The following is a 24,202-nucleotide window of genomic DNA, read 5'->3' as shown; positions in this document are numbered from 1 at the left end:
TTTTAGATTTTTGCCGTGGGAAAGGATGTCTGGCATCCATCGGTAAAGGACAACATTTCACTGGACTCATATCTGAACTCATGACGAATTCAGTGAGTTAGTGAACTGTCTGTATAATAATAATAATAATAATAAATAATAACAATAATAATCATACATCAATTTTATATAGCGCTTTTCAAAATACCCAAAGACGCTTAATATGCTATAAGATGCTGTTGCAGTTGCATCTATGGTATAGTTTACATTGTATACCCCAATTTTGTTCTTGGTGTTCACCCCTAGTTTTTCGGCCGAATTGGTAATACCTGCCCCGGATTAGTTATAAATCAAATAAAACCCTGGATTCTAATATAGTGATACAATTTGAATTGTAACCACACGATGGCAGTATATGCACACGACACTGAAGTGTTTCACAGGATTTAAAGAGGCCCAGCAATAGAATGGTCCAGTACCAAGCTGCATTGTGAGGATAACATTTCCATTATTGAGTCCGAGCCTAAGTTTCAGTCTGACCCTCCAATTTAACGAATAATACTTGTTCTGTATAAAGTAGACAGCAACACTGTTTCATTGCATTCATCGCATACAACTTGAAACTTTGAAACAAGGTTGGATTATGTTGTCACTGGCACACCCATTGATGTACAATTACTTTTTTTTTTGTTGGCACACAAACGATTAGAACAATACATAAAACATTCAATTATCAAAAAAAAATAAAAAGCATTCAAAAATAAACATTTACTCTGTTGCTGTTTATGAATTGAGCAACTTTAAGACACAATACTGTATAAAGGAAACATTTCTGATTATCTTTGAGGCTCATTTTAACAACCGATTTATTTTAATGAATTTAACCTTTTTGTATTTGTTCATGATATGACAATGTTGTCTTGAAATTTAAATTATGTGTGCCAATAGAGCACACATAATTTAAACTCAATCATCAGTCATTCAAGCTCATTTAGATGGATTTTTTGAATGTGGACTTTCTGTTTAAGTGGCAGAGATCAATGTCATTATCAAAACAGAAAAGTCAGAATTTCCATCATTTGGCCTCTGGGGTTTTTCGGATATATATATCCCTGTGGCAATTCTTTGACCGATTTGGAAGGGTATCGATCTCTCATTTTCTGAGAGGATTAGTAAGGCACAATGCCACAAGGCTTGTGTTCGGCTAGACGAGAGGCAGAGCGTTAACACACTGCTGGCAGCCATGCCGACAGCCTTTCAGTGACTCAAAGAAGAAGGGTCTTTAAAGATAACAAGATTTCAGGAGGTCGAATTCAAAGAAAGTCTAATTTGATTTCATAGCTAAAGGTTTCCTTCAACAGTAATATTTGACTGTGAGTTTTGCTTTGGAATAAAAACATCTTAAAAGCATATTTTTTTTCATTCAAAATGCGCATGCTCAATCTGTTTCCCGCATTCACATTACAAACCATGCTTATATGAATCTACATTCGTTTAACAGTTTAACTATTGATGAGAATTTGTCCCAGTCCATTGCATTTTTGCAGATTGACATGGTAATAGTGGAAGCATAATTATACTGAATCACTGCTCCACTTGTAAAAGATTGATGCTGGTAATATAATAGCTGCAAATTACATGAGCTCCGAGACAGCTGAAATATGTGACCTGTTTGTTAAGTATAGGCTACTCTTCCTCTTGTGGTGTGGCAAAGGTATTTTTTATTTTTTTAAACTGCCAATCAAAGTATAGGATACACATGTGTTATAATCATTTGACTTCAGCGCTGAGGTCTTAAGACAGATTGGCATGGCCCCAGCTGTCTGGAAGCACAAAGGCAGGTGAAAGGTTAATACCACTTGTGGCTTTTTATCCCATTACAATCGTGAGGTCACGTTTGTCACCAAGAAGAAAGTTCCAGCCGCATCAAGCGTAACATGCTGAATGACCACATCAGCCGTGGAAGAGCCATGTTGTTCACCGTCATGTGTGGTTCATTATCGCACACAATTAATATTCTCCTGCATTTCACTAACAGGGGCACAAATGTTCCATATTGGCTTGACATAGAAGAACCCTCTCTCTCTGATACTGTGTTTCTTGGTGAAGCAGAACATTGTTTGAGTAGAGCACACCAGAAGGATCTCACAAAAGTTTCTGTTTGTTGCATCACATCACCTCATTGCTGTTTGCATCAGACAAGCTAGGCTATTTGGGATTTTACTGTAGCTTTAGGCTGCCTTTAAAATGCCCAAACAAAGCTGAAAACCAACAGCGTAAAGCATTTTCAGGATGACAAACTGATTGAAAAAAAGGAAGGAAGAAACAAAAAAGAGGAAAGCATCAATTGTGTTCGACCCCAAAATTCGCATGGGAATTTAAGGGTTAGTTGAATCCTGGAAACATAACAGGGTAGGATGGGCAGAAGGGCAAAATATTTTCTAAAACATACAGAAAAGCGTCCGTCATCATCTATCTGACAAGTGAGTAATACTAATGCTGCAAGGAGACTCAAACTCAGATGTTTTTCTCATCCAAAATCTGTTGTGCAATGACAGTGGTCATTCCTTTTCTAACTTATCAACCTTGCACATTATGAGGCCTGTTATGACTCACATAAATCTGATTACACTTCAGGGACGTGTTTTGTGTTGATAACCGTGTGACGGTAAAATGAAGATGCCACAATCAAAAACTATTTTAAAAGTTTTTAGGTTTGTGTTGGCCTCCAAAACCGTGTTGTTGGATATCTTTCCGTTTTGTTGTAAACTTTATACAGGAAACTCCTTAATAACTGGAGGCTATTAATACTGTACTTTGAAGCAAATGTTGCGTTTGTTTTTGCGCAGTTGGTAGTTCGATTCAAGAAAAATGTGTCCTGTACATCACTAATTTGTTACGCGTTTCCGTCACACGAACGACTGCAAAACCAACTGTAACCATTTTTGCATCCGAGGCACACCCATGTTACATAAACCGTCGTGCCTACGGGAGACCCAGGTGACTAAAACGAGCCAATACGAGGCAGAGCTGATTGACAGCTCCCTGCGGCCAATCAAATGCCTTTTCAACCATACTCAGGGGCTGTACCTAGCTCAGTGGATGCTATTGGCTGAATCAAACACGCTCAGCTGACATCCACATTGCGCGGGTCTGTCAAAAAAAAGATCTGCGCGATAAATGTACACAGCCAACGATTCAGCTACTGCTTGTAATGCTTGTGTAGTTTACGATTGATGGACGGGTTAAAGGTGTCAGTGGAGGTAAGCCGGTACGTTGTGTGCAGCAGTGCTTCTGCTAGCGGCAGCGGCACATTAGCCTAACGTGACAGTCCATAAATTGGATTAGCGCTAGTAAGTAAAGCCACCAGTGAATGATAGTTTAGCAAACTCGCTAGCGTTAGCTAAGTAACGTGAACTTTACCCGGTACGAGGTTGACGTTTTTTAGGCACGATCAGCTCGTGTGGAGGTCAATCACTTTTAAGATCAACAACCATGGACGGTTACAGTCAGCGGTTTGAATCCTCTACCGGACGAGACGGTAAACCTCAGAAGAAGAAAGGTTCCTCCAACCCCAACACATGTTACGAGGACGGAGACCGCAAACCTAAGTTTGTAAGTACACACACACACACACACGGAAGTGCAAAATCAACTCAGGAAAAAGTGTCTGCAAAGACTTTTTAAATGCAATATGTTTTAAAATATGGTAGTGAATAGATGCAAAACGTAGGTGAAACAGAGCCAGAGGATCAGAATAGAAGTGGAGGTGCAATGATCTCACTTGACACATTATATTGTCCACATTATATTATCCTCCTTGCAGAGAGAACACCTTCACATAATCGCTCTCACAGTTAATAATGCTCATGAACAATATTGCACTCTTTGAATGTCAAACACGTCTGTGTGAAACAGCGAACTTGGCTTCGCCTTGCATGTAGGAAATCAAAAGGTTAAAATTAGCACAGGGTTTAGACTGTACCTAATCCATGTCCTTCCTACTATTACACACAGAGACTTCAACATTTTGTCTGGCCTTAGTTAATGTCTGCTGTATTCTTCTGGGAGGTGTATGGAGAGGCGTTATTTGGACCATTATTAGGGTTCTCAAGTATGAGTCTCATTTTCAGGCTTCTACAACAACGCACACACACACACACACACACATGCGCCTTTTGGACAGGACACTTGTGTGTGACACAGATCTAATTAATGCACGCTCAACCTGCATTTGACCCCCATTCTTTTATGAGAGTGCTACACAAGTTAATTCCTTTTCTCTGGCCTTCAGGAGATTGTAGTCTACAGCCGCAGTAAAGGTCTGTGCAGGAATGGGTTTTTCAATCCTGTCATCATCCACTCCTACTGATTGGCTGTTGAGTATTCAGTGCTGGTTGAAAGTCAGGCTGGTTGATGTGTGTGTGTGTGTGCGTTAAACCGTTCAGATTGACTGCCTACGTGTATTTAACCCGCATCGCTGCAGTCTGCCTGCCGACATGTGCACAGTGTGTGAACAGTAAGAACGTCGGGTTTTTAACTGTTGGTCAGACAAATTAAGCAACTTGAATTGACCACTTTTGGGCTCTGTGGTAACTCGTGATGTGCCGTCTCACATCTATGTTTAAGGTTCAGCCAGTTAGAAATTAGGGCCGATCACACATTGAGAGTCCCTAATAACTGAGCGATTTACACGACAACTGAGTAAACTCCATCTGTTGATGGTGACCGTGAGATGTTGATGTAGCCCTGGGAAAATTAAATGAACCTTGATTTGAGATTATTTTGACATTTCAAACCTAATCAATCTATGGCTGCTAAGTCACTGCAAGCAGTGCACCCTGAAGATGTTGTGAGGCTTCGTCAGAAATCACACCGAGATTACCTTTGGTGCTTTTGTACCCTGTACTCTTGGCAGTGCTTTGCTTCACTGTTGTCAACAAAGTGTGAAAAGCAAAAGCATCCTTTACGTGAGCTGAGATACACATTATCACTCAGGCTGACCGAGGTGTTGGTTATTGTTCTGGTTCTATTCGTGATGTTCTAAACAGAAATCAGCACACTGAGGCCATGTTGCTTCCCACGGAGCCTTGGCTTTTTGTGTTCGTTCAGAAATACACAAGCAGAGAACATCGTGTTTCTTATTCTCACTAAAAGATGCATTTGTGACGGTACAGCTTTGTCTTCTTCACACCTCTCAGATTGGTCTGTCTTTGCAACATTTCAAATTTTTCACATTATTACGACCAAAAAAACTGTGAAAAAAAATCAACCGTGTAAATGTTTTTTCACAGTTCAGAAGAGCATTCGTGTATTTGGTCCTCTCAATAGGTGGCACTGCAACACCACAATATCTACTGGAAGTGGATTTTCAATTGAAGGCCACTTCATGTTCACTGGCCATTTTCAAGCAGCGCATTATGAAAGTGAAGGAACAAATGGAGCGGAATGTTCATGGGTAAATGTTCTTTTGAGATGCTTTTTCTTTTAGCCTTCTTTAGAACGGGGTACAAAAGATGAGAAGGTCTCTTTTCATTGTCAAAAAATCTGAACAGATTTGATGGTCTCTTTGATGTAATCTATGTTTAATATCTTTTTTTTGTTTTAGTGTTAAGGGGCAATATTACTGAATGTTGGTGCTCAAATAAGTAACAGGAAATGGATTTAGCATAATTGAAACACTTCATTTGTCTATTCAATTACCATTAAACCTTTTTACAGAGCAAGTTTAACACTTTTCATCTTCATAAACGCTTGCATAAGAGATGCATGAGAAACGGCAGCCCCGAAATATATCTATCATGTTGGAGCTGAACGTTGAAATGGAGACCGATGTGACACACAAACCTGGTTCTGGTCATTCATGCACAGTATTTCATTCATGCAGAGTATTTTATCAGCATTTATTCTGGTTGACACTTTTATTTGTTAAAAGTTACTTTGCTGAGTGGCTTTTTATTCAGTACCTGGCTGTGAGATAGTGCTGAAATGGTAGAGGTACTGGTAGGAGAGTAATTCATTCGTCAATTGACAGAAAATATTTAAATATCAAATAATAAAGTCCTCACTAGACCTTGTGTGGAGGACAGACCTTGTGGCACTGAGCTTTATGAGTGAAATATTAAAATATGTCCTTTATGAAAGGATTACTGCAGGAAAAGTTCATTTAAATCTTGATTTGAAAGACCAAAGTTGTTTTTTTATTACTTATAATTGAGATGGTGCGGTGGCGCACTGCTGTTTAATTTGTTAGGGAGAGACCTTTTATAGAAGTCAATTTTGCCTTGTCATGAGAATTTGCCATCCTCCGGCTTGAGCGATTTCAGAAGAACAAATAAGATGGAATACGGTAACTAAACCGATAGCAGTGCTGCGAACGAAGGCTATAAAGAATGAAGTTTTCAAAACCAGAGGTGCATGATGCTGCTTCTCTTCTCTGTTGTGGACTGCCCCTGCAGTGTTTTCTACATCAGAGGTTGTCTCAGTTAATTGAAAAAGATGTTATCAGAGTGTAATTAAATGAACGGGGCGATAGCGGAAAGTAAAATGAATTCGCTGATATTTACAAATGACTGTTTGTGAAGATTTGCAAAAGTGAGATCTTGGAAAAAAAAACCCCATTGCTGTTTAACCAACTGGCCCTGTTACTTTAGGGGAGCCTCGACTTCACTTGTTAGTTTGCCTGAAGTTTTAATTGTGACCGTGATTGGGTGCTAAGAGACGTCCTTGAGTTGTTTCTCACTTTGTCCTTTTTAGGACTCAAACAGCAATAAGCACCTGGCTGAGGCTGCAGCCAATGCATATTTTCATTGTCGCTTAACCTGCCAATTATCTTCTTGATGAATCTATTAGTTGTTTCATTTAAAAATAAACAAGAGTCAACATGGCCCATCACAGTTTCCCAAAGCTCAAGGTGATATCTTAAGTGGACTTTATTTTCAGAGAAAATCTGCAATTCCTCAAGTTTAGAAGGAGAAACCAAAGAATCTCACTGCTTCAAAAATTGCAAATGAAATAAAAATACTTCCTACACAGCTGCTCGGCCTTTTTAAAATGATATATGTAGCGTAAAAGCCGAGTGCCATCTACTCTGCAGCTGTGTCATGTTTACGCCGAGTTTTGTTTGTCCTCTGATTCGACAATGCCCCATGCCGATTGTTCAGGTGCTGCTGTTTTAGATGCAACAGGACTCAATAAGTTCCAGCTGAACATCCTGATGTTTGCGTATAGTAGAGGCACATGCTGGGTCCACCAGCTGCCATGGCGTTACTTCATCGCAGAGACTTGTGCAACAAGCTGGCACAAGCGGCTGCTTTGGCGTCGTTTGGTCTGTATAAAAGAAGTAGCAAACATTTTTGATGAATTGCATGATGTCGATCCATTCATTTTACATTTGAACATTTTAATGTTCAAATGTTAATTAATCATTAATCCTGCAGGAACAGAACAGGTGGACTAAGTTACTGTTTTCATCTATTATTCAGGACACCCCTCTCCCATAATTTGCCTTCGCAGAACTAAATAACAAGTACTTGAATAACAATTAGGAGTTCCATTGTTGAGGGACGCTGTTGAGAGCGGGTTTCTCCTGCTGTTAGCTTCTGATCACTTCTGAGTCGCAGACCTGTGGATCATTGCAGTGTCATTCCAATGAATGTCAAAACAAGTGTGCAATATTTGAAGTGTAGGGGAAGGTGAACACTTTTCAGAATAGAGGCCGGGGTGGAGAAAGTTGAGCATTTGGTTAATTATTTCACAATTCCTTGGTTGATTTCCTGTTTTTGAATGCGCTTGTAGTTGACCTCATAATATCAAAGTTACTTCACTTTGACCAGTTTCTAGGTGCATTTTGACTCCTTTTTAACATCTCATCCATGAATGAAATCATGAAGAAGAGCCGATGCTTTGTTGTTCGTGCTACTCCAAATACATAGTCTGTCAAGCTGTGGGCATAAGAGGTAAATGTCTGACAGCTGTGTCCAATTAGTTTGACCAATTCTCAAGCTCATCAGCGGAGACTAAATAATTCCTATATTCAGCATATGGTGGGTCATTTTATTCATCACATTATTTCAGACGCATCGTATTATTAACATTCTCTCAGTCTGGTTCTTTTCCTGCACATTTTGGACAAACATGTATGACGTTAATCTCGGGGCACTCATTAGCGGGATGGCTCATTGACAGGTTGACACACGATTTCATTTAATTAAGCACTGGTGTGTGTGTGTGTGTATTGATTTATTTCTCTTCGGTGTTGTACTTGAAGGCAACCTAACCTTTCCAATGTCAGTTTTTCTTTCAGCATTTCAACATGACCGCTTTTTAAGATTTAATATTTTCTGTATCGGCTTCCCTTTCCTCATTAGGGTTATTCCTTTGGCCTTTTTTATTTACTCTGTTACACCTGTTCGAAATACAGACGGCAACTTTCCCAAAGAAGTCTACGGAAAGAAACAAACACAAAAATCAGCTCGAGCGGAGAAGGCAGCAGACAAAAGTTGCTCGGCAGCACTGAGGTAGCTGGTGCGCACAGATAACAACGGGCCGACTGCCAATCTCCTCACCGACCTCACAAATGCATCCTTAATCATTCTCAGACGCAATTCATGCTTATATGACTGGTGTCGTTGATGTTGAGCAACACGCCATTTGGTGTTACACATTTGCACATGTGTTTGATAATCTGCTAAACTGCACTGCTGGGTGCCGCAAAAGGATGGAAACTTTGGCACCCACCCATGGTGCTCGCTGATGATTGTACAGGCTCCCGGGGAATGTAGAGTTATGTTAATGAGCTAGCCACTACCATTCTCACATATCAAGTCCTATTTGAAAGCCTTTTACAGAAATGAGCGGAAGGATCGCTCTCGCTCGCTCTCGCTCTCTCTCTCTGAATTTCCAGATGAGCGTAGGGAGAGGCTAAACAACTGCAACATTTCACCGTTGTTCTCTCCTAAAGGCTGCAAGAAACAAACGCCACACATTTGCAACACAGTATATAAAGAACCAAAACCTTCCTCAAAGTTAGCAATCAAAGATATCTGTTCATTAATCAGGGTTGAAACAAGACTCTACTTCATGTGTCCTGATTTGTTTTGTTTTTTTCTGTCCCCCCCCCCCCCCCCCCCCTCCACCTGTAGCACTTACCATTTAGGAACATCACAGATGATGTGGTAAGATCTGAGAAACTCTCTAACATCACGATACTAAAGTCATCTAATCCGCTTATTTTGAGTGGCAATGAAACTGGATCTTCATTGGAGTCATTCCCATCTTCTCTCACTTACTAATGTCTCTGTTAACTCTACGTGTCATCGAGAGAGTGCTTCACTCAACATGTGTGAAACAGATGTACCGTATGTGCTTTGTTCACACTGATGGCGTTGCTTTTCTAACTCATTAATGGACTGATTGTTTTGTCTGCTCTCAGTATTAACCTTTTAAAATGTGGTAATGATAGTTAATGTAGTTCAACTTGGCACTGGAAATCCCGCTTTTTTGAACTGTGGTTTTCGCTGTCGTCTGTACCAGCTGGACCGATTCGCCAGCATCCGGATCCCGGGCAGTAAGAAGGAGCGGCCGGCCTTATCGCACTCGAAACACCACGCCAATGACTGGGCCACCTCTTCATCGGCCACCTCGCATCAGTTTGAGGAGCTTTCATCAAAGATCACCTCAGAAAAAGAGATCCTGGCTCTGTTTGAAAAGATGATGGTATGTTGCTTTTTTAAATGACACGGTATCGTCAAAGGTTTCCTACAAAAACAATATAGCAGCATGTACGGGAAACCTACATGTGGTGCACGGGCGACCAAAGGGACTGAGAGGAAAAGTTTTGGATGAAGATTTTTTTAGAGCAAACACTGAATATAACAAGATGGGCACGAACCATGTTTTGAATATCTTTTGAATGTTTTGTCACATTTTAATGAAAAAACAGAACATCAATGAATAAGCAACACTTTTAAAATTTCTTTGAGTGAAATATAATACATAATGACAAAGCTTCCAGCGGAGTAATGGCTCTTATTATTATAATAATAATAATAATAATAATAATACACTTTTATTCAGTTTTTCAGTCAAATTCTCACACACTCCACACACACTCTTTTCTGATTCAGATTTCTTTGTACCTCTCAAGACACTTTGAGCTTCCTATTTTCTGAAAGGACATTCAATAACTGCATCTGTACAGATGTTGGGAGATGACTTCAACTCGTTTTCACTGTGTGGGAAAACCAAAGCAGTCTTGTTTCCAGCTGTTGCTAACATGTAAAAAAGAAAAGAACAACATTCCATTTTTGATTAGTTTAGAATTCAATTTGAACAGTACTCATGCCGTCTTTCTGTTTCTTTTCTTTTCATTTCAGGAGGACATGAACTTGAGTGAGGAAAAAAAGACTCCTTTGCGAGACAAGGACCTCAACACCAAGAGAGAAATGGTCATCCAGTATATTTTTACTGCCTCTAAATCTGTAAGTTTTATTTATTTATTTATTTTTAAACTTCATTTTTCTTCCTTTTTTGCTGCCTAACTTTATATAGTTACATGCTTTAATGTGTTCAAATGTTTTGTGTTTTTAAGACCTTATCATTGTGCTCGCACTCTGGCCGCAAATACATCATTCCATGTATCTTTCAATTATGTCTCACATTTGATGATTCAATGTGATCTCATTTGTCTGGCCATGCATCGCTGTCTCTTGAAGGAGATGTTGTTACATTTGTAAAAAATACACATTTTCTTTGTTGAGAATAGGGATATTTAAGAAGTCATTCAAATGTCAAATAAAAAATAGCCATGATGTCAAAATGGTACCTTGCAAGAATTTACAAAATATCCCACAATTATAGTGAGGGTCTGTTTATGCTGTGGACAGATGGAGTCCACTCACCAATATCCAAATAAACCCAATATTTGCCTGTTGCCTTGATGCATGCTGAGCTTCTCTCTCCCTCTCTTGGGTTTGTTCACCTTGTCCCAAAAGGTGATCAAAACAGACTTTCAGCTTTGATGATTTCTGTTGCTTTTGGGTGATAGGGCATTACAAAATAAATAGCTGAAGCTGTTGAGTAATACACAAATGGATGAGGTTTGATTTTAATTCTGAGTAACAATTTTGAGCGCTGAAAGGTAATGATTCGATTTTGCGAGCGTTCTTTGGCGGTTGATTGGTCCTCCTTTGAAGTTTCAGCATGCAGCCCTGAGCTGTTCTTCTACTCGCCCTCAAAGAAGACAGGCGGGTCTCGATAAAGGGTGATGAAACTGTTAGTGTTTAGAGGAAAACAATTTGATCTCCAAAGAAAGAGGAACTATGGACCTTTCTTTCTCTTCCACACCAAAACAAGGTGGATTCCGCTTACCCTTAAGACTAGGATCCTATTGAAAGACTACAATTTGCAGGTGATACTCCATTAAACATCTACCCAAGAGTGTGTTCATAGCTAATATGATTTCAGTCCGTGATACTTAGTTTGAATAATACTGAAAACAGCCTCCCTGAGGCCTTTTTTAAATAGATTTTATGTAACGGAAGCTTTAGAATAAGCTCTTTCTGATGGCACACACTAACTTAAATAAACCGTTGTTAATAAAAGCCACATACAGTATCTTAACACGTGCTGTTTGACGACAGCTGACTTTATCTTTTACATGTTTGTTCCAAAAAAACAAAAACGTTTTTGAGGTAACAAGTTGCCACAGTGTCTTGCAAAAAACAAAAAGTGCATTTATTATATTCGCTCGAATCAGACATCCTCCAAAGAGGCCTGAGGCTGTCTGTCTCTAGTTACCATGGGGACCAGCTTGTTTGTATAGCCAGCATTTGTTTACCTGCACGGGTAAAAAACAGTAAATGTTGCCTTTGGTCAAAATGCAACAAATTTAAAATCCTTCAAAACAGCAGTTTTATGAAATGCTACATTTACACGAGTTGTGGTGAATTCTATGTTTACAGAGGGAGGTCTTTAAATAAGCATGTAGACGTGCAGCATCGCTCTCATATCTGTGATTACTGAGTTCATATGTTGTGAGAGTACGTTTAAGATACTCAGTTCGGCAGATTCACTTCAATTAGCAGGTGGCCGGCAAGCCATGGGTCTTGAGGAGTCGTAACATTAATTCAGCGACAAATTGCCGAAACTGTAAACGCAACGAACTGCTACGTTCACAGCTATAACAGTTACAGTTACTAACGTCTTTATTCTCACCATCCAACCCGCTCCTCTCTTTCTCAACCGCACACTCGCTGATGTTACGCACATAACCTGCACGCTGAGTCATTCCAGAGGTTGCTACTTTTCTTTAAGATGTTTAAAAAAGTCTTAAAAATACAGTTGCAGAACTTTCCCTGCTGCTTACACCGGGGCGAGGAGTCAACTTTGGCTCAGTGAACTCTTACAATTCTCTTACTCGAGCCCAAAAAAAACCGTATTCCTGACACACCCTTCTTAACCCTGTAATACCGCATCCTCATTGAGCTATGCTCCTTGCTGATATCGGCAAGGGTGGTGTGCAGCAGTTGTCCTAAAATAACCAAAAGGATTCTACTTCTTGGAGACCCCACTGTGTCGACTTGTCTGCGGTTCCCCTGCTGCGTAGGAGATTGTGTTTTAGTAAGTGTCACCTTCTTAAAACACCTGGAAACTATTTCCAGAAATGCCTCGACTCTAATTGTTGGCTGCTATAAACGTTCTCCTTTACACCTGTGAAGCTTCTCACTTAATAGCGGGACCACCTTAAGTGAGCCTAATAATATAGCATGGGAGCACTTATCAAGTTGGGAAAAAATAAAGCGGTAGAAGGCTCACGGGGAACACTTTCTGGATGTGGACGGGGCCGAGGTTGCAGGCGGGTCCACACCACCTCTGATTGCAGCAGTCGGTCATGCTCCTGTAGAGAGAAAAGGCCCAAGCCAGACGCCACTGTTGCTGCCACGAGCAGCACTCACGGCTTCCTCATGGTTGGACTGCTGAAGGCCTTTAGAGATGCAGAGAAACAAACAAGGCCGGTCATCATCATCATGTCTTCACAGGGCGGGAGAGGGACACGCACTGTATCGTTGATGGGCTGCTATGCAGGCAGGCAGCGGGTACAATCGGTGAAATTACATGCCGCTGCTGACACTGGAGGGTGGCGGTTGTTGTCGCTGAGGAGTGCTGGAGTCATTGGACCACGAGCTGATTGGAAGGAGGGTGGATTTATACGCCTGGTGGTACTGAGGCAGAACCCCATCGGGGTAAACCAATGGCAAAGTTCTTTTCTTTTTCCAGAGGTTCAAACTGCATACCAAGCTCGTCATTTACTGTCACACAAGAGACTTTGAGCTGGAGCCATGATGATGTCTTTTCATCGCACACATCACATCGTCACACATTCTTTGATGATTGAAGATAAGGGGGGTGATTTTTTTTTTTTGAAGTAAGAGCTTGACAGCTAATGTTATATTTATCATGTGTTGAGGAGGATATCATAGATTTGGGCTTCAGGTGTAAAGGGAGAGCCAGACTGGGCATAGTTGTATTGTTTTGGCAGCTTTGGTACGTCGGGGATTATTTATTCCTGCTGGTAGCGATACAAGCTGATTTCTGAGGCCTTTTGTTGAATGAAAACATGTACCCAGCGATATGTGATGTTATGGCAAACCAAATAAGTGTAGCTTTCACTCCACAGACAAACGCAGCTTTAATTGTGTTGCTCCTGTCTTCCTAGACTGTGAAATGTGCAGGTACATTCACTAGTTTGACGAGATGCGTGTAGTGTTATTCGACCGGGGAGGTACATTGGCTGTTTTGTTTCTTCAAATCTACGGTCGGACACATTTGAAGTTGTGGGTGAGAAATGTAAACCTTCTCAGTTAATTGCTGTGATTTCTGTCGATGACAACATTTTGAACCGATATGAAAAGATTGTCGACTCTGTTGCCCTTCGTAAATGTGCTACCTGGGTAATGTGTCATTTTGGTGTTTAGATATTTAGAGGTTTGGAAACGAATGAAGAGACCATCATATTAAAGAAAACACAGGGAAGTACAACCAAGGCTTTAGGCTTTGACCCAAAAGCCTTGGAAAACATTCGGTTTTACTGAACGTCAGTTTTAAATACCACTATTTATGGTGTTTTCTTCTTCTTCTTATTGTTATTATTATTATTATTATTATTAGCTAAGATAATCCTTTATTAGTCCCGCAGTGGGGAAATTTACAAACTACCCATGTTAATTAAGAACATATTTTACAGACACTATGAACAAAATAATGGAAATGAAAGTATGGCTGTCACTTTTCAGTGGTTACCAGTTTACTGCCCTCAAACTACATGCCAGATCCTCCTTACTGAGCTGCTATTGATTGACTAGCGTTGTGTTTTACAAATACTAAATGCACCTCCATGCTATTTAATGGTAAAGCAACAGTATTAGACATGCACATATCTAATTGAATGGATTGTGCAGATGCTGCTATTCTCCATAAGTGAAGGTAGTTTCTACTTGCGTTGGTGATACAATATATATATTAGAACCCTTTATGAAGTTTCATTGATCTATGCGGTTTCTCTGCCTGATAAAGGATTGTTCAACAGACGTGTTGACTGTGAAAAACCGGTCACTCACAACAGCCAGTGATCTGATGTTTTGTGACATGATTAAACCCCCGACATGTATAATACCTACAAATCTTGTTTCATTGTCATTTAATTTATAGTTTTTATGTTTCAATCAGTCACTCTAAATGCCCGACACAAGTTATCACGGCCCAAAGTGATGTCTCAGTTATAATATCCAGCTTATTCAAAATGGTTTATATTTTGTCGGATTAAAGATTCGACCTGGACAAACGACATTACTGTGCCACTTCTAGGCCGGTAAGGGAAAACATTCACAGAGTTATTCTCGACAAAGGTGTTTTTTTGTAACCATTGCATCGTGCTGGCAAAGTTATTTGCACTTCAGAGCGTCATTTTGTCAAATCGTGATTGCTGCATTCACAAGAAGAGAGGGAAAAAAGGCGTGTATACACACTTATCCAACGGGGCTCATGAAAATGACGTCTGTTCAAGTGCTCGACTTAAATTGATTTTTGTGTTTATAAATAGACGGGTACCGGAAAGGTGTCCTTGGGCAGTTTTGCACATTTGTACTTATTGAAATGGAGTCTTTCTGCCACTATTCAGACTTTTTCTCTGGCTGCACTAAAGACATTCTTCCTCCCCTATCGTTTCTCCAGGGCAGCTTGAGAAGCAGCCACCAGATATCTCCCCAGGAATTCCTGGGAGAGCTGAAGTCGGGGGTGATGGACGAACGTCTGTTTGCCTGTCTAGACTCATTGCGAGTGTCGCTCACCAGCAACCCTGTCAGGTACAGTGCAAGATCATGACGGTGCTCTCTTCTTTCAACTGTTTAACTGATTATCAGCATTGATTGGTGCCCCCACTATTGTCTCTCTTCTAATTCCATGTGTTAGTAATTATTAGTCTCAATACATGTTGTTTTATTAAAGAGGTACTGCACACTTAAAGAAAGTTCCTTTTGGTTCTGTCTCGGCTACATTGACGAGCAGATCCCTGGCAGTCTTGTCTTGGTTGTCTCCCTCTCTTAGATTTAGATTGTTGCTTTGGGCTCTCTCTGTCTGAGGGCGGGGATTTGCAAGTTTGTTTTTCGCATTATCATTTACTCTGTGAGATCCACTTTAGAGGAGGTCAATGTCAGCTCAAACATTTAGTCCTCGCTGACTTTCTTACACTTTACCACCACCTAGCACCATACACACAGATATATGATTTATTTGATCCCGGCAAGCCATTTTCACGCACTAAATATCACAGATACTGTTCTGTTCAATACAGGGTTTGTATGGAATTTAAAAATAGCTTTTTTCCAGGCCTGAAAAAGCTTTGGGAAAACCGTGTGCACCAATGTGGGGACACTTGCTGCTACCCTGAACAAACTCAGGTCCCCCAAAAAAACATGGCAGAGACTGGAGACCAAGATTTGACTGGACTCTTGACCATCCACTAAGAGTTGACGGAAAGATAAACCTCCCGGTGGCTCAGAGGCTCACTGTTGACCATGTCAGATCTGTTGGGAGCATAACCAAAGCAGAGATCACCAATAAGCTGCTGTACTGTTAGCTGCAGGAGCCAGGCAGACGCACTGTGGCTACCCGGAGGAACAGATGAGAAAGAGGGAGCAGCAAGATGTTGACCTGAAAACAGAAGCCCTCACAGATGAGCTGGAAGAGTTCTAAGACGGCTACATTTGCACCCTCGAGAAATCAGTGGATGAATACGCTGAGAAATCACAAGCAACAAGCAAACTGACCAAATCCAACGCTTTCTGGCAAGCGGCAGAAGAAAAGAAAGCCTCTCTGTTCCAGATTGATGAGAAGCTTGCAGAAATGGAAAAAATATACTGTGAGAATTTATTTGGGTGATTCAAACATGGAAACCTCTCTTATAATATTCCATGTTAATGGAAAATAGTAGGGGGAACTGGTTTAGAATTCCCAAAGTTTGTATTGCAAAAGATAGTTAGTTCTTAACTGACACTGCTGCCTTCTAAAGTTCTGCTAATATGTGTCAGTGTTACTGGATCAAAAGCTTATTTACTCATTTATTGCTTATTTTCCAAACATTATTGCCCCCCACTTATTCATGTTATTTAAAGCTACACAATGGAATTCTGGAAAACAGTGGAAACTGTTTATTTTTGATCAAACCATATAGCTTGCCATTCATTGAATCTAGGTATACTGTATATTTCCGGGGAACCTTTTTATTCTTATTTCTTATGTATACACAGACATTTCACAGAATGTGTGGTCATGGGTATTTGCCTCAAAGTCATGAAATGTATTGGTGAAACGTGTATGAACCCTGATACACTCCACACAATGCCTTTCTTGTAAAAAAAGAAAAGAAAAAGAAAGTGGTACCATGCTGATTGAGGATGACTGTGGTCTTGCATCATCTTCGGGATTCTCGCCTTGTGTTTCATCCAGGGGTGAAATAACTACTGCTGCTGCTTTGCACATTGTTGCAGAAGTCTCTCATACGAGAAAGTTCCTGTTGCGTCGGAAAACCAAACGTCGTCGTGTCTGGCTTGATAACGTCATCCGGAGGTGCTCAGCGGATTTCACTCTATCTATCAATCCACACGCGACTGGTTGACCTCTGCAGTATGAACCCAAAATACAATTTTAGCTGTGATTTAATTGCAATAAACTGATGAAAAAAGATGCAGGAATAGCCACATAATGGTACCGATTTATAAAACGTCTGAACTAAGGCTTTTTCTTGGTCTGTCCGCAAGACAAACCAGCAAACGACTTTTAAAATGCTAGTTTTCTGGATGGAGTTTGGATCGATCAGTTTATAGCTGCTCCATCACCACATCAACTAAAGTCACCTTGTTGTTTATACCATAGACAGTCTATGGTTTATACACATACATTTTCACTCATAGAGTGAGTTATGTGTGGTCTTTGTACAAATATTATGTACTATTCCATAACTCTGGGTGCCCAATATTTTGTCATCCATTTCTGATTCAACAACCGAGGGACGTCAACACGAATAGGCTTTCGCTACACAGCGTCTCGCTCCAGTTGAATTTTTCAAACCTATAGTTTTAAGTCTGCCTATTTGTGTGGCGTCATCGACTTTGTATGTAATGGCGCTGTGGCGAAAAGTTAGCTTGGTGTTCGTAGTGAACACGCCGTATTCCTATCATGGCTTATAAAGCCGTCCTACTGCCAGGCTCATCTTGTTGACTTCACATGTTATTGCCACACACTGCTGCTCTACACAGTAGTGTATGAGTGACGGCACACGCATGGATGTACAGATACTTCATTATGTTTTCTGGAACCTGATTAGCAGTGCAGCTCTATCAAGACGTCCAAGAGAAAATGAATGTTCAGAGCTGTTAATGATCATTAATCCACTTTCTTTGTGAGCCTCAGTTTTGTTTTTATTTGAATCAATGATTTTAGGAAAAACTGTGCAAACACTGTCAAGGACAGATATGCTTCAGAGCTTTAATTAGGCAAACATACTCAAGTGTTAATGTTAACAGTAAACATGAGGTAATATATGTTTGTCAGTTGCCTTTTTGATGAAACGTTGGTTGGATTAAATTGACATAAGTGACCATAATAACTTGTGTAATATCTGTGACTGAATTCATTTTCGTGATGGACTATGACGGGAACTGTTCAAAATATATTGTTAAAACAAATGACCAAAATGGAGTATAAAGACAAAAACTCTCAATGAATTGCATATAATAATAAAACAAACGTGTCAAAGTGTTCATCCACACCTCTATTATTAGTATTTTTCACTCTGTGCCTGCATCCTCTGCCCTGTTGTACTTGCAGTGTGTGTACGACAGACTGTATATGAGAAGTGAACGTAGTCATCGTGACGTCACCCATTGGTTTGTGGCCTGCCGTTTTGAAGCCTCGAGTTTGGCGATTTGGCTGTCGCCATCTTGGAATACGGCCGTCGCCATGTTGTGTTTTTCGCAAGCGATGAACGGTAGTTACCATATTTGGAATGCGGAGGAGAGACGTGGTGTACGGCTCTGGTAGCGGCAGCGACCTGTCAATCACAGGAACAAACTCCACTTTATGGTCTATTCCACTCTAAACTGGACCATGGTGTACTAAATGAACATCATGCATTGTTGAAGAAGACTTGGAACTAGCGATTGAGAGCATAAACTTTTGTAACTTACAATGTTTACTGTTTAATATATCAAGTGAGGAGGGTCATTTTCTCATGGACTTCCATACAATCTGACTCATTTTGGCAACCAGAGGAGTCGCCCCCTGCTGGTCAGGAGAGAGAGTGTACGTTTTAAGACACATCCGCATTGGCTTCGCTCTGTAGAACCGGAGGTTGCTGCCTGGTCTACAAACAGTTTTAAGAGCTTGGTGAATGAGAGGATTGCAGATAGAATTGACACGGGCAACAACGGGGCTTGATGCTAACGAAAACGCCAGTAACTGCGGTTGCTCTGCCTCATTGTGTTGAATCTGTTACTTTTCAGGTAGAAAGCAGTGGCTATGTTACCTCTTGCCATTTGGTTTAAGGCTAAAAAAAGAAAAGTTTATCGTGATCTAATTGATCTGCATCTGGAATTTTGTGCTTTAACTTGTTTGTGTGATAAATGCCATATGAAGGCTGTTGTTGCTTGTTATAAATGCGACAGTTAGGGCAGCAGTACCATGTAAAAACGTCTAGAAACATTCTGGGAACCGTGTTATTACATCTTGAACAAATCCAACGTGTATATAATACTATACAAATAAAGTACGAGATAGCTTGCGACATGAGCTCCCATAAAACCGTGGTATAAAAAGCAGTCTCTGCGACCCTCACCTGTGTGATCCTCGAGGAAAACGTGGCCAGGCAGGCCCCCACTTATGATGAGGTCACCACTAATAAAATGGACAGTCAGGCGTATGTATAATGACATAGTCTGGCTTGATCATAAACCTGCCTTGGCTAGAAGCAGTGGGCCGACAGCGGTAACCCGTTGCTACCTAATAGCACCATTATGATCCTGAGTTGTGGGGATTGATTTGGCGATAAAGGTATTTTGCCTGCCTCTGTTTTTGGAAGCTGGTCACTGTCACTTTATTGGAAGCAAACATCTCTCACTCACTGCCTCAATCCAATATCAGGTGTTGTCAGATATAGGCTGACAGACTTATGGGCTCCCTCATCGGGTTCCTTCTGGCGGAGAGGGCGGACTTGGAGGTAATTTTGTACTCTCCGCAGCACCAGAGTGTCCTGTGACGCTCTCCTCTGACCCCTGACCCCTGACCCACCTACGCTGCTCTAGCTCTCGCTCCCTGTTTTGTGGCGCGAGGCCACAGTGCTGGCCCGCAGGACCAGCAAGGCTACAGGATGTAATTTTATTAAATGGATTTGATAAATGGATCTGACAAACAAGTGGAAATTGTTTTTTGATTTTATATTAAAGCTGACCTTCAGGTTTAAGGTTCCAGATTTATTTTCAGTTTAGTGTCTCTCTTCCTTACGCTGAGGTTTTTAATATGCCTTGGTTGCTATTCTCTCATTTGCCCGCCACCCATGTGGTGCACACACAAAGCTACAAAGAAGAAACCACAGGTTGTAGTTCCTATTCATGTTAAATGGTACGTTATTAAAGCTGTAATTTGAATTCAAATTTTTTTTCTATCATCAGTGACATAAGTGTAAGAGCTTTTGACAAGGATGTAGTCTGCTGTACAAGTTTGTTTTTAATCAAATTGACCAACAAAAGTGATATTAATGTGGTCTTGGTGAATATTTTCATGACGTAATTTTAACAAACTGTGCAAAGATGGTCAGGATTTTTTAAATGGTGTTTATATAATTTCTTTTAAGTGACGATCTAAAATGGTTGGTATCCGATTTGATGAATATTCCTTTGATTTGGCATGCATATATATATATATATATATATATATATATATATATATATATATATATATATAATCATTATTTCAACTTTTATTATAAAAAAAATTCAATGCACTTTCAAACCATGTAAAAAACATCTTTCTAAAAACAATATTGTAATACCATGACATTTTAGAAATGTTTTACGAGCGTTGTTATCGTTGGTAGCAATCTGCTCGATCGCAGCGTCGATCAGTCCTCACTAAATGACGTAACCTCTATTTGTTTCAGATGTTCCGCATTACTGTGACTTCCTCCTCCTCCTTCCCTCTGTCCCTGGAGAACCCTCTTGTAGTCAGTTAACTTGCAATACTTGGGACAACATTTTAAAGTTCATTTTTTATTTATTTCTGGTTCATAATTGCTTTAGCAGAGTGCAACGCCGTGCTGCCCTGCCTTGGAACCTTGGAGGCATTCTCCCGAGACGCCGTTAGAAGTCAAGCTACCTTAGCTGTGAAGTGAGCCCGATAAGGCGCCTCATTTATCTTTTTGATTCATGACTGTTTTTGTTTCCCAGGGAATGGGATGATGAATTTGTTTTCCTTATTTTTTTTTAATGCTCTCTGGCTCGCTCTGTTTCTTGGTGTCTTTCTAAGATGATGGCCCTCAGTCGAGTACCGCTGTGCTTCTTTTGAACCTGTTGCTGGTGTGGTGTGATTACAGTCTGCCTCCGATCCCTGAGTGAGCGTTAATTACTCTTTATTGCATTGTGTAATTAACAAAGAAAAGTAGTTTACAGTATCTCATCCACCTGTTGGGAGACTGACTAATAACATGGGATTATTTTCCATGTTGAAATTTGAGGCAGTGTTCGCTGAAGAAGTGGAAGATTTTAAGGAGCGTGATTTGTGTGTCAGTTGCAGATGAATACCCGCTTGCAAAATCATATTTCTTCACACTGTCCATCAGCGTCTCAACTCCAAATTTTTTGTTGTTGTGCTCACTGATGGTGGTTTCCTTGGTCAAATAAACGGAGCCAATCAAAGCTTTGTACGCAGGACCAAGAATGGTGAATTCATCTTTAATTGTGGATGACATCGACAAAGATCTCCAGCTGGGCTCAGACTACAGGAGTTCTGGGACAATTTAACGCCAATTTATGTCCATACGACAACCGGAGGAGAAATCAGCTCGCATACTACCGTTCACAGATAATACAACTGCCAGTTACAATCTCGCCTCTCGTTCTGAAGAATAGTCCACCCGTGTTGATCGGGTCTCCCCAGCCATCTCACTATTGCTGCAATTATTACTACGGCACGTTGTAGCGCCACGTCAGCCTCCCTTTTGTTTACATCTGCTTGAAAATCGTTTAGATGTACAGAACTCATTTAAATAATGATTCTACTTTGATTGACATGACAAACATTAAGTGCTCTTAGCAACCACTACTGCAACTTCCATGTCATGAATAGAAATGACATTGACAGGACACAGACATCAATCACTGATTGGTTAAATAGACAATATTTACTGGGAGCAGTGCACCTCAATCAACACTGATATTTAAGATATGATACAAATGCGCTATGATTAGCTTCGCGGCTAATTTGCACCAATGGACTCTTATATTTGTGAAATGTCCACAAGGCTGGTGGAAAAGCAGCATGGTTCACCATGATTACTGTGTGTGTGTCTGGTCTCATCTGTATGACGCTAGATGACCAAAGACAATGTTAACAGGTAGCAGGCAGACATAAATCATTTGCTGCAGTTTCTCGAGCAAAGGAAAAAAGCTGAGGAAAGTGTTTTCAGATCATTTTTTGTGACACAACACGGCTCTGAACACTGAGGACATTGAGGCAGAGAATGTCATTAAAGGTTTTCATTTTGGGATGTGGGAGGGGTGCCAGATGTTAGGAACTAATGAAACCCAAGGGCTGCCAAAGCATGCTAGATTAGCAAACTGAATTTTAAATACTAATTACTTTCGAGTCTAGACAGACATCATGTCAACTACAAAGCACTTGTGACTAACTGAATATTACGACTGTCTTAGAAAGTTATTATCATCAACTTGGATACTACCATTTTACTATTTTAGGAACTTCCGTATTATGGATGTTGCAGCCTTATGACTCTTTCAATTTTAGCTTTGGATTAGTGTATGGACACATGATGCTTGCAGTATAATACTAAACCTAATCATGAGGAATTAACAGACAGATGACCGGTGACATTATTAAACACATGAGCCCCTGTTGGTGGCGATAAGCTGGACCCCGAGTCATTTTCGAACCAAGGGCAACTTCCGCCATATTGGTTGTCGTTTGACGTGCAGGTGGAGGGAGGCCGTAGTGCCTGAATGATCAACCGTCTGGTTCTTAGACAATTTGTCCCCACGACTGCTCTGGAAATGTATTATTTTGCTGTTACCGCAAAAGTATTTTGCATGTTGTGAAAAAACTGTCGTCTTGAGACTGCCGTGATACAACTGAACTAGCTGACAATGTATTTTCTGCGTCTTCCAGACCTCTGCGGTTTTATATTTTAACTTTTTGTTCTCTCACTTTCTGTTCAAATGAGAATTGCACAAAGTAATCCAGTTTTCTCTTTCTTGCGAGCCTCTCTGTCTTTTTAGTAGTAAAAACAACTTGATTGGCATTGTCACCGGACAAAACCGACCAGGGGAACTGTGCTTACGTTCGGTGTGAGCCGTTTAATTGAGCTGTTCATTGTCAGCATAAAAGTAGAAGGTTACGTGAGTTAACGCAATGTACACGATCAATAGAACTGCACGGTGTCTGTCTGCACAGCTTTATCCGTCTTATCCCCGCTCTACTTCCTGACCTTCGGCTATGACGAAGACACATTCGTTGGATACATTATTGCCTCGGCCTGATTGTTCTCGCTCGTGAAGATGAGACTTTTGTTGTGGACACCTGGAGAAAAGCTATTAAATTGCCCCTTTTCTGGGCTCTGAGATGTACTAAATTTGCCAGGCCTCTTACCCGACGCCCTTTGAAACCACTCATGTGTTTCAAGGCAAATGTCTTTCAAATTTGTTGCAGCGGACCCTGACAGTACAGGCTTGTTGGCTTCCTGTGCAATAATTCCTGCTGTAGATCAACCGGTTATTTTCCTTTGCTCTCTGCCTCAGCTGCTGATGATGAAAAGCCAGCATGCAGTGGCCACTGAGTTATGCATTTCAATGACGCTCATGTCGAGACCCTCGCCTTGCCTACTCTATAACCACAATGGCCACGGCCCAGTGAGAAGTGATTTATTTTTTTTCTCAATCATGGGAGCCTCAATACTTAGTTACCTTGGCGGCGGCCGTCCTTGTCCCATACATACTCGTACACCTACTCTGCTTCCCCGCTGCAGCCTGAAGCCGTGGTGATTTTAAAACAGGCCTTACCATTCGCTGATATTATCATAAATGCCGAAATCAACGTGTTGGGAGCTTTTCAAGATCAGTGTTGTTGCTATTCGTTTGTGGAAGGATTGGCCCTATGACTATATTAAAACCCAACACATCCTGGTTAAGCTACACATGTTTCCCCCTTGATGCTACATCTAACTCGCAGGGTATAGTTTAGACGTAAAGCCTGAATCTGACTCCCAGTATGAGTTTGTTTGCGTGAAAATGTTTGATCAAGAGGGTCTAGAGTTTTACCTTTTTTTTCTTTCTTTTTTTTTTATTATTCTTTTTTTTAATTTTATTTATTTTTGCTGATTAAGCAAGCTGAAATTGCAAGAACTGTACCTACTGAGCTGCGATGTCTCAATCGATTAGCTGAA

General features: G+C 40.6%; 1 protein-coding gene across 1 annotated transcript in view; it reads left to right on the top strand.

Annotated features, from left to right (window-relative positions):
• Positions 1-3,474: 3,474 nt before the first annotated feature.
• Positions 3,475-24,202, top strand: part of LOC306795513 (protein diaphanous homolog 3-like) — a gene marked incomplete at its 5' end in the record, with an annotated part of 141,062 nt that continues 120,334 nt past the window's right edge. Inside the window, 5 exons of the mRNA XM_079294045.1 lie at positions 3,475-3,594; positions 9,123-9,155; positions 9,514-9,696; positions 10,356-10,460; positions 15,211-15,341. Coding sequence (XP_079150171.1) covers positions 3,475-3,594; positions 9,123-9,155; positions 9,514-9,696; positions 10,356-10,460; positions 15,211-15,341 — 572 coding nt within the window. The remainder of the gene's footprint in view (positions 3,595-9,122; positions 9,156-9,513; positions 9,697-10,355; positions 10,461-15,210; positions 15,342-24,202) is intronic.

The sequence above is a fragment of the Melanostigma gelatinosum genome (genome assembly GCF_949748355.1).
Source record: "Melanostigma gelatinosum genome assembly, chromosome: 2".
NCBI lineage: Eukaryota > Metazoa > Chordata > Actinopteri > Perciformes > Zoarcidae > Melanostigma > Melanostigma gelatinosum.
The sequence above is the reverse complement of the archived record's forward strand: the minus strand, read 5'-3'. Positions and strand labels throughout refer to the sequence as shown.